At 44.1% G+C, this 13,628-nt stretch overlaps 1 protein-coding gene across 1 annotated transcript in view; it reads left to right on the forward strand.

Moving 5' to 3' along the window:
• The window catches only part of LOC137540892 (progranulin-like), a 65,041-nt gene that overhangs the window by 45,960 nt on the left and 5,453 nt on the right, over positions 1 to 13,628 (forward strand). The window contains exons 11-16 of the mRNA XM_068262078.1: positions 5,421 to 5,515; positions 5,586 to 5,712; positions 7,030 to 7,124; positions 7,195 to 7,321; positions 8,875 to 8,972; positions 13,387 to 13,622. Of these exons, the coding sequence (XP_068118179.1) occupies positions 5,421 to 5,515; positions 5,586 to 5,712; positions 7,030 to 7,124; positions 7,195 to 7,321; positions 8,875 to 8,972; positions 13,387 to 13,622 (778 nt within the window). The remainder of the gene's footprint in view (positions 1 to 5,420; positions 5,516 to 5,585; positions 5,713 to 7,029; positions 7,125 to 7,194; positions 7,322 to 8,874; positions 8,973 to 13,386; positions 13,623 to 13,628) is intronic.

Consider the following 13,628-nt stretch of genomic DNA (forward strand, 5'->3'; position numbering starts at 1 on the left):
TGGGTATTATGAATATAGTACGATATACTCACAAACCAGGGTTACCTCCAGGCAACCACTGTAAAGGCAGGTGAGGAGATTAACCTGTGCTCACTCAGGGTTAAGAAGTCGCTCTCTGTAGATCAGGAAAAACAAGGGGTATCCCCCTCCAACATGGGTGGATATTTAGGTATAGCGTAAACTAGGACAGGGACACCAAAAGAATAAAAGCAATTATTAAAATGTTTAAAAGTGCTTAGGAGGCAGTGGTGGACTTGCCTACTACAAGCAAACAGGAGGTAAGTCCACTATTGCCTCCTAAGCACTTTTAAACATTTTAATAATGGCTTTTATTCTTTTGGCGCCTCTTTAACACATTTGACTGAGGTGGAGTGGCATGCAGGTGGCCAGGGGACTGTTCAGCGTTGGCGTGCCAAGAAGCTGACGCATTAGCTGCCACATTCCATCACGTCTGGGACCTTGCGTTACCAACTCGATGAATGCAATTTGCACATTTATAGTGATGAACGCTGTGACCTCAATGCCTATGGATGCTTATAGGGGAACTTCAGCCTAAACAAACATACTGTTATTAAGTTACATTTAGTTATGTTAATAGGAATAGATCTAATATAATCTCTTACCCACCCCGTTTTAAAAGAACAGGCAAATGTTTGTGATTCATGGGGGCAGCCATCTTTTTGGTTGAAAGGAGGTGACAAGGAGCAGGAGACACAGTTCCAACTATCCTGTGTCCTGATTACCCCTCCCAGCTGCACACGCTAGGCTTCAAATCTCAAATTCAAAATGTCAAAAAAAAAAAAAAAAAAATTGCACCAAAACAGCAGAACGAGAACAAAATCAGACATCCCATCATGCTTTGCACAGCATCAGGGGAAAAATGCCCGGGCAGTTTTCTTCTGTGCAGCTAAAAATGAGGCTTGTATAAGGGCTCATTTCCACTATCACGAATTCGCATGTGTTTTTCGCATGCAAATTCGCATATCAATACAAGTGAATGGGACTGTTTCCACTTGTCAGGATTCCTTTGCGTTCTCTGTGCAGAAAAAGTTTGCACGGCAGAGCCATCCGAATTCGCATGCCGCTATGCGAATCGCATACAATATATTTAATAGGAAATTCGCATGAGGTTTGGGTATGCGAATTTTCATGCAAATTCGCACAGAAACAATAGAAAAGCACACCAGCACTGCCATGGTTAAATTCGCATAGATCCACATGCGAAATTCGCATCCGCATGAGAATTTTTACTGCGGCGATTCGCACCGCACAAGTGGAAATGCAGCCTTAGAGAAAACAAAGTTCTGATGCTGAGGAAACTGTTAAAGAAACACCAAGCCTTTTCAGTGCTGCTGAGTAGATTTTTAGTCCGGAGGTTCTCTTTAAAATGACTATTGTCTCTACTTAGCTTTGCACAATCTGTTAACTCGCTGTAGAAGGGTGAATCCCTGTCAGTGTATTCACAGATATTTATACAGCACTATGGGGGACAATACTGACTAATGATATCCTGGTGGATGTTTCCTTTTGTCCTATGATGAAGTGATTTTATATAGCCTATTCCTTCTAAATTTATACCAAGTAGTTACTATCATATACTGATTCCACTGGCAGTGTGAACCCATACCAGGGTGTGATTTTAGATGCTTAATATTTAACTGTGCACAAGGAACAGATCCTGGCAGACTCCTTTCCTTTATGCCTTGGCTTTCAGTGTACACTGTGCATAACTGTTTATACCGCCACAGGAAAAGGGGAACTCTACCAACACATTTGAGACAGAGCTGTATGGACAAATCTGCATAAGGATTGTATCCTGGTGGACTTCTTGTGATCTATCCTAAATTCAGCTCTGATGCATACAACTGTGGCCTAAATTCAGCTCTGATGCATACAACTGTGGCCTAAATTCAGCTCTGATGCATACAACTGTGGCATATATTCCCATGTGGCTTGAACTGATTGAGGTTCCTTTATAGGCTATTGAATATATAACTTTTTTTTGTTTTGTTTGTTTTTTTTTTAAAAATGTGCTATCTATTGGAGAGACTCTAATGCATAATCAAACTGGCCAGTTCTACTTGGCTAGTCGCTTAGTCCACTCAGTCAAAACCAGTTGTATCCAGGGCTGTGGAGTCGGGCAATTTTGGGTGCCTGGAGTCGGAGTCTGAGTCGGGAAAAAATGCTCTGACTCCTAATGAATTTGTAACTGTAATTAAAATAGAAAATATGATAAAATGTTCTATTTCTCAGATAATAGTCATTAAAAGTGTATATATACAGTAATGGCTGTGCTTAGTCCACAAAAATGAAATAAACCAATCAAACTTAGTTACTTGTGCTGCTTCAATAAAGCAGTCCCCGTATTTTTAAAGTCAGATATACATATCTGATTGTGACTGTATATATGATGTGTACACAGGAATCTCTTATATATACTAAATAACATCTATGCTGTAAGAATAAAGCCTGATGTGTAGCCGTGTCACTAATAGAGATGGTCAATGAGATGGAAATAATTCTGCACTGATGCTGATTTATGCAAATGTATGCACTCCCTTTGCTGATGAAATCAAATCATTTGATATGTTGTTAAAATTTGGTTTGGTGACTACAAATTAAAGGGTAACTGAGACGGATGAAAAGTAAAGTTTTATACATACCTGGGGCTTCCTCCAGCCCCCTTCAGGCTAATCAGTCCCTTGCTGTCCTCCACCACCCGGATTTTCTGCTATGAGTCCTGGTAATTCAGCCAGTCAGCGCTGTCCGGCCGCATGCCGCTCCCACAGCCAGGAACATTCTGCACCTGCGCAATAGTGCTGCACAGGTGTAGTATGCTCCTGGCGGTGGAGTGTGTGCATGCGCACTACGCCTGACTGGCTCAAGTACCTGGACTCATAGCAGAAGATCCAGGTGGTGGAGGAGGACAACGAGGGACTGATTATCCTGAAGGCGGCTGGAGGAAGCCCCAGGTATGTATAAAACTTTAATTTCATCTGTCTCAGGTTTACTTTGTTACACAGTAGTACTATACTCTACATATGCACTCCCCACAGAGCTGCAGGGAATCCACTGAGAATGCTGTGCACATTGACCACAGAGGTGTTGTCTGTTTACAATCTCCTCATTCCCCTGCAGAGTACCTGCACATCATTCTTACATGTACCCACAGTTACAGTGCCTAGGGCCTGATAGATGTTCTTTGTTCCGGTTTGTACCTTTTACAAGTACTCTTACCAAGGACTAGTTTTAGTCTAAAAGGAATAAATATAGTAGTCTACATATCCTTCTCACTTCAGTTGTCTTGTAAAATTCCTAAGCGTTGGCAGTTAAGAGACAAATTTCATGTTACATACTTTTAATCAACAAAATTGTAATATGCAAATTAGAGGAGTCTGAGTCGGTGGAATCCTAAACTGAGGAGTCGGAGTCGGTGGATTTTTGGACCGACTCCACAGCCCTTGTTGTATCCACATTAATTAATACCCTTATGTGCCTGTGCTGGCTCCTTTTTAATGATTTATGTGAGGAATGATAAAATGTGTATTATTATTTTCCCTTTATTACCCTTGTGCATAAATTGTCAGTATAAGGTGTTAGACCTAGGGAAGAACATTGAAAAAAAAAAAATAGTAGACCTAGTTGTGATTGGGTATATGGTATTACACAACTTAGACCCAGGCCGGCCCCTTACATGGAAGTGGATCCAAGATAAACTTTCACTCATTGAAGCCAAATACCCCCCCCCCCCCCTTTTTTTTTTTTTTTTATGCTTTGATACTCTAATCCCCTATAAACTAAACAAGCCTCGCCCACAGCTCCTTTGTGCCTTGGCACTGCAGCAAGGGCTTATGGGAGCTTTGTCTGGGCAGGAGGAGGTTACTAGCCATTGATTTCAGAGGCAGAGGGGTGGAGGGAGGAGAGACTGAATTTACACACAGGCAAGCAGATAGCATCTCCAGCCCTCAGCCTGTGACAATGTGACAAACAGAACATGGCTGCCCTCATTGTATCACGGGAATAAATGATCATAAACAGTTCAAGCAGTTTGCAGCCAGATTTGCTGTGTAGACTATCTAAACTTTAGAGGAGATAGACAAGTTACTTGTTGTAGTTTTCATCTTGGATCCGCTATAATGTACCATCATACAATATACTGTGGCAACCCTAGCATGCAGTATAGGTGCCACTGCAGGGGGGGGGGGGGGGGGGTGATCTCCTCCTCCTCCTTCCCTCCACATGAGGCCTCCTGCAGGTGTATGAGGAATTGCCGCCAGGAGACTTGGGCACAGGACACAGCCGGTATATGACTGATCCTGCTGCTGCACAAGTCCCGGCCGTGTTAAATACTATTCCCCCTCCAGGCTGCCATGGATAGTGGGGAATGAAATAATTCAGCTTCCGGTTGCGCCCAAGTCTCCTGCACTGGAGTCAGTGTTTGCCCTGCAGAGCTAGAGCAGTGCGGCATGTAACTGCTCTCCCGATCGCTTACTGCATCTGGTGTCCCCTCCGTCAGCAGGCACCTTTCTTGTTGCCCAACCTCTGACTCGCGTGTAATCACGCGTCATACAGGAAACGAAGGAGAGGTGACGACTGCCGGTGGGTACACATGGTATGGAGCGAGCGGTCAGGTGAGTAATTACACTCCAACCGCTACTCCAGCTCTATAGGGAAGCAGGAGGGGGCCACATGGTGGGAGGGAGGAATAATGCTGGCCTCTCTCCCCACTGCTTCCCATAGCACAAACCGTGAACCTAGCCTTAGGGTCCATTCACACTTGTGCAAAGTGCAGAGTTTTGCGGGAGTTTTTTTTTATTTTTTTATCCACGATTACACGTGGAAAAAATCACTGGACACTGCAGAGATTTTCCCGCGATCGCGTTTAGCGCTTCTATAGCACTGAAACGCGATCTCCGGGAAATCGTCTGAAAGTGGTGCAGTCTACGCATTTGCGTCTGGCGATTTGCGTTAATCGACGACTATTAGCGCAAGTTGCCAAAGCAAGAACGGGCCCATAGGGTTTTATTACACTAGCGCTTTCAAAAGCACTAGCGTTTGAGCGGTTTGCCGGCAGGACTCTCTAGTGTGAATGGGGTTTTAGACCTGCAGTTTTTAGAGATGAGTAGATGGAAGTGAGCTGAATGCTGGTTGGGCAGTGAAGCAATCTATCAGCTTTCAGGCTCAGTAGGGAGGCTAGACGGGCCCAAAGCGCAGGTGCTTCCTCCTGACACCCATGTTTGTGATACTTCTCCACTCTAGAACAAGGCATTGTCCCCCAGTTCTTGCTGTAGGAAACCTTGTGTGTCAGATGTGTTCAGTTTCAGATCTCCTCTCTGGCACCCAATATTAACGTGGAAGTGATGAGAAGCCTTTGGTAGAGCACACTTTCACCGATCTTTCTTTCTCTCCATTTTCTCCAGCCACAGTGAAATGCGATGACACTTCAGAATGTCCTGGAACGGATACCTGCTGCCGTCTGGCCTCTGGAGAGTGGGGATGCTGTCCAATTCCAAATGTGAGTAAATTCATTGGTTGTGGGTCTGGATCTGGTGCCTGGCTATGGTCTAATGTCCTCTTTGTTGTAGGCTGTATGCTGCCCTGATAAGGAACACTGTTGTCCTTCTGGAACTACATGTACAGGAAGTGGAAGTTGCCAAGGGGACACCATCTCCATCCCTTGGCTTCAGAAAATGCCAGCTCTGAAGCAGGAGAGTAAGTGCTGTCTCAATTCCGAGTGGTTATGCGTGCCTTACTGTATTGAATGCAAACCCAACCATTTACAGCAAACCTCTCCAACTTAGTAAAAATCCAAGAAATGTAAAGTTCCCCCCCCCCCCCCCAACCCCAACATCCACAAAGCATGTAAAGGCAGCTATCCTAGCAAATTAAATGCATCTTAGTTTTGGTGTACTAATGCCATGTGGAGATTAAATGTTTTTTCTTAATATAAAGCTCTGATTAATGTTCTACTTGTATTTGGAATTTTTAGTCATTTTAAAATGTTGTCGTGAGTTGCTCACAATCTATTAAACCATATAGTCAGTCGTGTGTGTGTGTGTGTGTGTGTGTGTGTATATATATATATATATATATATATATATATATATATATATATATATATATATATATATATATATATATATATATATATATATATATATATATATATATATATATATATATATATATATATATATATATAATCTCTATCTGGTTTGTCGATCTGCCCACTAAAGAAAATTGGTCCATATACACTGTGGGTTGCAAAAGTATTCGGCCCCTTGAAGTTTTCCACATTTTGTCATATTACTGTCACAAACATGAATAAATTTAATTAGAATTCCACATGAAAGACCAACACAAAGTGGTGTACATGTGAGAAGTGGAATGAAAATCATACATCATTCCAAACATTTTTACAAATACAGTAACTGCAAAGTGGGGTCTGTGATTATTCAGCCCCCTTTGGTCTGAGTGCAGTCAGTTGCCCATAGACATTGCCTGATGAGTGCTAATGACTAGAGTGCACCTGTGTGTAATCTAATGTCAGACAACCTCTGAGGCCCTCACAGAGCAGCTGTATTTGTACTAAGAGAATATTGGGAGCAACACCGTGAAGTCCAAAGAACACACCAGACAGGTCAGAGATAGTTATTGAGAAATTTAAAGCAGGCTTACGCTACAAAAATTTCCAAAGCCTTGAACATCCCCCGGAGCAGTGTTCAAGCAATCATTCAGAAATGGAAGGAGTATGGCACAACTGTAAACCTACCAAGACAAGGCCGTCCACCTAAACTAACAGGCCGGAGGCTAGACAGGCCCAAAGCACAGGAGCTTCCTCCTGACACCCAAGTTTGTGGTACTTCTCCACTCTAGAACAAGGCATTGTCCCCCAGTTCTTGCTGTAGGAAACCTTTGTGTGTCAGATGTGTTCAGTTTCAGATCTTCTCTCTGGCACCCAATATTAACGTGGAAGTGATGAGAAGCCTTTGGTAGAGCACACTTTCACCGATCTTTCTTTCTCTCCAGCCACAGTGAAATGCGATGACACTTCAGAATGTCCTGGAACGGATACCTGCTGCCGTCTGGCCTCTGGAGAGTGGGGATGCTGTCCAATTCCAAATGTGAGTAAATTCATTGGTTGTGGGTCTGGATCTAGTGCCTGGCTATGGTCTAATGTCCGCTTTGTTGTAGGCTGTATGCTGCCCTGATAAGGAACACTGTTGTCCTTCTGGAACTACATGTACAGGAAGTGGAAGTTGCCAAGGGGACACCATCTCCATCCCTTGGCTTCATAAAATGCCAGCTCTGAAGCAGAAGAGTAAGTGACGTGTCTTTTTTGCTCTAGATTTACTGGTTTGGCTAATCAGGATAATTTTTATTTGCCAAGCAAGACTGTATTGTGCCCAGAATTGGATTTAAAGCTGTAGGATCAGCCATACTATGCAAGGGGAAAAAACACATATGTAAGTAGATCAAGTATTTGTCTACTTCTATAACACATGTATTGTACTGTCCACATTTTGATTTCAGTGAATGTTATATAGTAAATGAAGAGAATTCTGTTCCTGGTGGGGCCATGTCTTTTGCCCACAGTTTGAGGCTAAATCCTGATGTCATTTCTGCCCTTTACTTTTTTTCTCCTCCAATCGCTGAGTCACCTCAGCCTTGCTTGTAAACACAAGTGAGCAGGGGATCGTGTTTCAGATAGGCAGCTAGGCAGGGAAATAGAGTAATATATTATAGATAAAAAGAACCCCCAGCATGCAACTGTTTGGTACTGACTACTGAAGGGCCAGTGCTCCTTAAGTATGTGATAACTCCAAAATATAACAGCAGAAAAAGTTGTGACAGTTTTTTTTTGAATGCAGGATTAGCATCTTTATCACGTAATACACTCAGACCAGTTGCTGCTGGAATTTTTTATTTTTTTTTGACAATCCCACTTTAACACATGATTCAAGTAGGGTATAGGACACACAATGAACAGCAACAGCTGTATTGAGTACCAGCCTGTCTTTATGCCAGTGGCATATTCTATCAACCTTCTGGCGATAGGCTTGCTTAGTAACCGGGCCAATGATGGTGTCATCAGCAAATTGAATGACCTTGACCTAGTTTGCCGTGAGTCTGCAGTTATTTGTGTATATATTGGTTTTCTTTTTACGCTGGGCAATGGATCGAGCTTCCCATACTGTGCTCCAGTTCACCAGAGTCTCCACTCTTCTTGGGTATTTGACTTTTGACCTGGAGACTTGCTTTGGGTACACTTTAAAGGGAAGGTCCGAGCATCATTAAAAATAAAAAAAATCCACTTACCTGGGGCTTCCTCCAGCCCCCTGCATCCGTCCGGTGGCTCCCGGTCCCCTCCGGTGCAGATGTTGACCTCGCCAGGTTGGCATCCGGGTCCGCTTCTCCTGAGCTCCAGCATGCGGCTCATGTGGTCGCGCCGATGTCATCCGGACTGTATCGCGCTGCCGCAGAACTACTGCATCTGCGCAGTACAGTCTTGATGTCAGTGAGACTCTGAAGGCCTTGCGTAGGGCTGTGAGCATATAACGCCAGAGGAAACCCTGGGCCACCGGTGGTGAGCAGAGCTGCGGCGAGGGCACAGGACAGCTGGCAGGGCCGGGAGGAAGTGGATATTTTTTTTTGTTTTTTTTGTTTTTTGTTTTGTTACTCTGGTCGTGGAATTTGTCAAATGTCAGCTCCAAAGGTTGAATTGGAAAGATGTGAAGACATTCAGGACAAACGTTCACCTGCAGGCCTTTATCCACATTCGAGGGATTACAATAAGGTGTTTGGTTTGAAGATCTGAAGTGACAAATCTTTACTGCAGTTCACCCTGCTAATTGTGCTGTTCTGAATTTCCAGGCCTGAACGTGACATGTGATGTAACCTCCGCTTGTCCTGATGATACCACCTGCTGTCGCCTTGCCTCTGGGAAATGGGGATGCTGCCCTATTAAACAGGTAACTGCCTAGAACTGCCTGTCACTTCCTGCTCCCTAAGTGCTCTGCTTCTCTCCCTTTCTATTCTCTCTCCTGAACATGCAGGCCATGTGCTGCCCTGATCAGCGTCACTGCTGCCCCAGCAGGTGGAGGTGTGGTGGGCAGGCTACCTGTCTCTTAAGCCAGCTCTCTATCCTGCGGCTGAGCAAGACTGTTAACAATGCACAGGTCAAGTGTGACAAGTCTCACAGCTGTGCCCAGGGCACAACCTGCTGCCGTACTCTGAGCGGCGGATGGGCATGCTGCCCACTGGAAGAGGTGAGATGCTTTTTCCTTCAAGTACTTCAGAGTAGCGATTTAGTGTTTGAATGCAGTTTTCAAGTTGCATACCATTTGTAGCAAACTCCGTAGCTGCTGAGTTTGGCTCAGTTTCAAATTGCATCTTTGCAACAAACCCCTGAAAACTGGCATCTGAGCAGAAGGTAGTCTATGCTGAATTCAGCTTACTTCTAAGCAGCATCACCTCTGTATAAACTTGGAGCTATTGGCATAGACCATTCCTAGTCCTCACCAGTACAGTGGCAAGCTCGAAGTAACGTAGATTGGGGATTGAGTCCAGTTGTGAAGGTTTCTCTAAAGTGGAGATGTCTTTACACATTTTTGCACAGCCCAAATTGATGGGACTGAATCTGAGCAATGTGTTTTACTTGATAAACCAATGCAGTCACAGGTTGGATTGTGCCGATGGTAAATCTGGAAGAGTACTGGCTTATTGGACATGTGGAGTACCTGGCTGCAGGTATATTACAATACTGCTACAAGGAGGCTCTTGTCTAGTGTAGAATAGACAGCAAAGAACAGGACTGTACATCCCGTACAAAATTCTTGCCTTTCCTGCAGAGGCGCAATCCTATATTTCTATACTTTCATTATCTTGTTCTTCTGTGCTTAGTGCTATTCTTCAGTAACTTGTGGGACAGGTTTTGTTAGCCTAATCGCAACTAATTACAACTTTCTTTTTTCTGCGTTTGGCATCCAGTGAAAATCGGAATTGCAACTTGAAGTGTAAAAAGCCTGGAGGTAGTAGCAAAGGTGGAGCATGGCAATAGTTTGTACATTTTTATTTCTGTAGCTCACCAGATACATCCTCAACCTTAAGTTCTATGCACAAGGTGGGGTCTGTGGCAGCAGCAAGGCTGGCAGTGAACTTGTAGGCCTGCAGTGAACAGAAGTAGGATTTCACAAGCTGCGCTGACTGGCTTTCTCTTCAGAGGGGGAAGAGTCTGCAGCTGTACAACTATTCGTAAATATACAAGAGTAGTTAGGTTTTAGTATTTATATAGCACCAACATCTTCTGCAGTGCTGTACAGAGAAAATGGTCATGTCACTGTCCCCTCAGAGGGGCTCACAATCTAATCCCTACCATAGTCATACAGTGGAGGAAATAATTATTTGACCCCTCACTGAATTTGTAAGTTTGTCCAATGACAAAGAAATGAAAAGTCTCAGAACAGTATCATTTTAATGGTAGGTTTATTTTAACAGTGGCAGATAGCACATCAAAAGGAAAATCGAAAAAATAACCTTAAATAAAAGATAGCAACTGATTTGCATTTCATTGAGTGAAATAAGTTTTTGAACCCCTACCAACCATTAAGAGTTCTGGCTCCCACAGAGTGGTTAGACACTTCTATTCAATTAGTCACCCTCATTAAGGACACCTGTCTTAACTAGTCACCTGTATAAAAGACACCTGTCCACAGAATCAATCAAGCAGACTCCAAACTCTCCAACATGGGAAAGACCAAAGAGCTGTCCAAGGATGTCAGAGACAAAATTGTAGACCTGCACGAGGCTGGAATGGGCTACAAAACCATTAACAAGAAGCTGGGAGAGAAGGTGACAACTGTTGGTGCGATTGTTCAAAAATGGAAGGAGCACAAAATGACCATCAATCGACCTCGCTCTGGGGGTGTCAATGGTTCTGAGAAAGGTGAAAAAGCATCCTAGAACTACACGGGAGGAGTTAGTGAATGACCTCAAATTAGCAGGGACCACAGTCACCAAGAAAACCATTGGAAACACATTACACTGCAATGGATTAAAATCCTGCAGGGCTCGCAAGGTCCCCCTGCTCAAGAAGGCACATGTGCAGGCCTGTCTGAAATTTGCCAATGAACATCTGAATGATTCTGTGAGTGACTGGGAGAAGGTGCTGTGGTCTGAGACCAAAATAGAGCTCTTTGGCATTAACTCAACTCGCTGTGTTTGGAGGAAGAAAAATGCTGCCTATGACCCCCAAAACACCGTCCCCACCGTCAAGCATGGGGGTGGAAACATTTTGCTTTGGTGGTGTTTTTCTGCTAAGGGCACAGGACAACTTAATTGCATTAACTGGAAAATGGACGGAGCCATGTATCGTGAACTCCTGAACGACAACCTCCTTCCCTCTGCCAGGAAACTGAAAATGGGTCGTGGATGGGTGTTCCAGCATGACAATGACCCAAAACATACAGCAAAGGCAACAAAGGAGTGGCTCAAGAAGAAGCACATTAAGGTCATGGAGTGGCCTAGTCAGTCTCCGGACCTTAATCCAATAGAAAACCTATGGAGGGAGCTCAAGCTCAGAGTTGCACAGAGACAGCCTCGAAACCTTAGGGATTTAGAGATGATCTGCAAAGAGGAGTGGACCAACATTCCTCCTAAAATGTGTGCAAACTTGGTCATCAATTACAAGAAACGTTTGACCTCTGTGCTTGCAAACAAGGGTTTTTCCACTAAGTATTAAGTCTTTTATTGTTAGAGGGTTCAAAAACTTATTTCACTCAAATGCAAATCAGTTGCTATCTTTTATTTAAGGTTATTTTTTCGATTTTTCCTTTTGATGTGCTATCTGCCACTGTTAAAGAAATGAAGTCTCAGAACAGTATTATTTCAATGGTAGGTTTATTTTGTCATTGGACAAACTTACAAAATCAGTGAGGGGTCAAATAATTATTTCCTCCACTGTATAGGGGCATACACACATCAGACTATATAGTCTTTGGAAAATGAAAGATCACAGACCAATCTTACCATCCTTCATGTAGTATGAGAGCCATACTCTACAGTCTTTTCTATGGAGCTGAGCTCCCCATCAGAAAAAAATCTTTGCAGGATGCTGCACACTCAGATGCTGTACAGACACAAAAGATCAGTATCTGCAAAAGATCTGTTCCTGCCAAAAATCCATCCTGGTGGATCTGATCTGCAGATGAATGTCAGTTAAATCATGTGTATGATGATCTGCAGATCTCAGACTATGAATGCAAGTTGCAGGAACGGATCTTTGGCAGGGACAGATCTTTTGCAGATACTGATCTTTTGTGTCTGTACAGCATCTGTGTGTGCAGCATCTTGCAAAGATTTCTATCTGATGGAGTTCAGCTCCATAGAATAGACTGTAGGTATGGCTCTCATACTACATGAAGGGTGGTAAGATTGGTCTGTGATCTTTCATTTTCCAAATACTATAGTCTGATGTGTGTATGAGCCTTAAGTCTATAGATCATGTAGCAGACTGGGGGAAACCAATTAACTTATCTGCTTGTTTTGGGGATGTGGGAGGAAACCAGAGTGCCTGGAGGAAACCAGCGCAGACCTAGGGAGAACATACAAACCCCATGCAGATATCGTTCTGGCTGGGATTCAAACCTAGTCCACTATACCATGCGGCATTAAATTCCAGCAGGAAGGCATAGGAATCTAACACATGACCATGATTGGCAAGAGGGGAAAACAGAACCCGAGGCGGGGTTCTTACATTGCAATCCCCATAGAGGCTGGGTCTTCCTATAGAGCCCCGCCTCTGTTGCTATATAGCTTCCCCAAAGCCCACCCTCCCTGTGCGCTGTGAGACCCCATGCGGGCTGTGTTTACCTCTGTCAGTCTCCGCTCTCCCCGCCTCCTGCATCGCTCCGGTCCCCGCCCGCATCCTTTCCCTCCAATCAGCGGGAAGGGAAGTGGGCAGGGATCGGAGTGATCCAGGAGGCGGAGACTGACATTAGAGATGAACACAGCCCGCACAGTGCGGCTGTGACTTATGGGGTCTCAGTGTGCAGGAGGGGCTTTGGTAGAGGCTAAATAGCAACATAGGCTGGGCTCTATAGGCAGACCCAGCCTCTGTGTGCAGATTGAGTTGTAAGAACCCCGCCTCGGGTTCTCTTTAAAGCAAGATGTGATAATGTGATAATGAGATGCAATCAATCAGCTGATGAAATAAATCGCATGCTTCTCCATAGTTCTAGACATGACCCTCACAAGGTAGGAAGCAGTGTCTCCATTCCATGGGTTAATCCATACAGAATGCTGTATGAAGTGCAGACTGTAGTGCAGAATGTATGAAGTGCAGACTCTACGGGAAATGTAACGTGACTTTATATTTGTATTTTTCAGGCTGTTTGCTGCTCAGACCACCAGCACTGCTGCCCAAGTGGCTACACTTGTGATGTGTCTGCTGGAACCTGCAACAAGCCTCTAGAAGCAGGAGCTTCCTTGGGAAAACCAATAAAAAAATCACTTATCCTGGGAAAACCAACAGAAAAGGCAACTAAACCTCCGAAGCCAGCGGGAGAGGCCCTTGTCCGCATGGATGTTGTGTGGTGTAACAGTACACATGCGTGTTACGATGGGCAGAC

Source organism: Hyperolius riggenbachi, chromosome 12 (assembly GCF_040937935.1).
Source record: "Hyperolius riggenbachi isolate aHypRig1 chromosome 12, aHypRig1.pri, whole genome shotgun sequence".
Classification (NCBI taxonomy): domain Eukaryota; kingdom Metazoa; phylum Chordata; class Amphibia; order Anura; family Hyperoliidae; genus Hyperolius; species Hyperolius riggenbachi.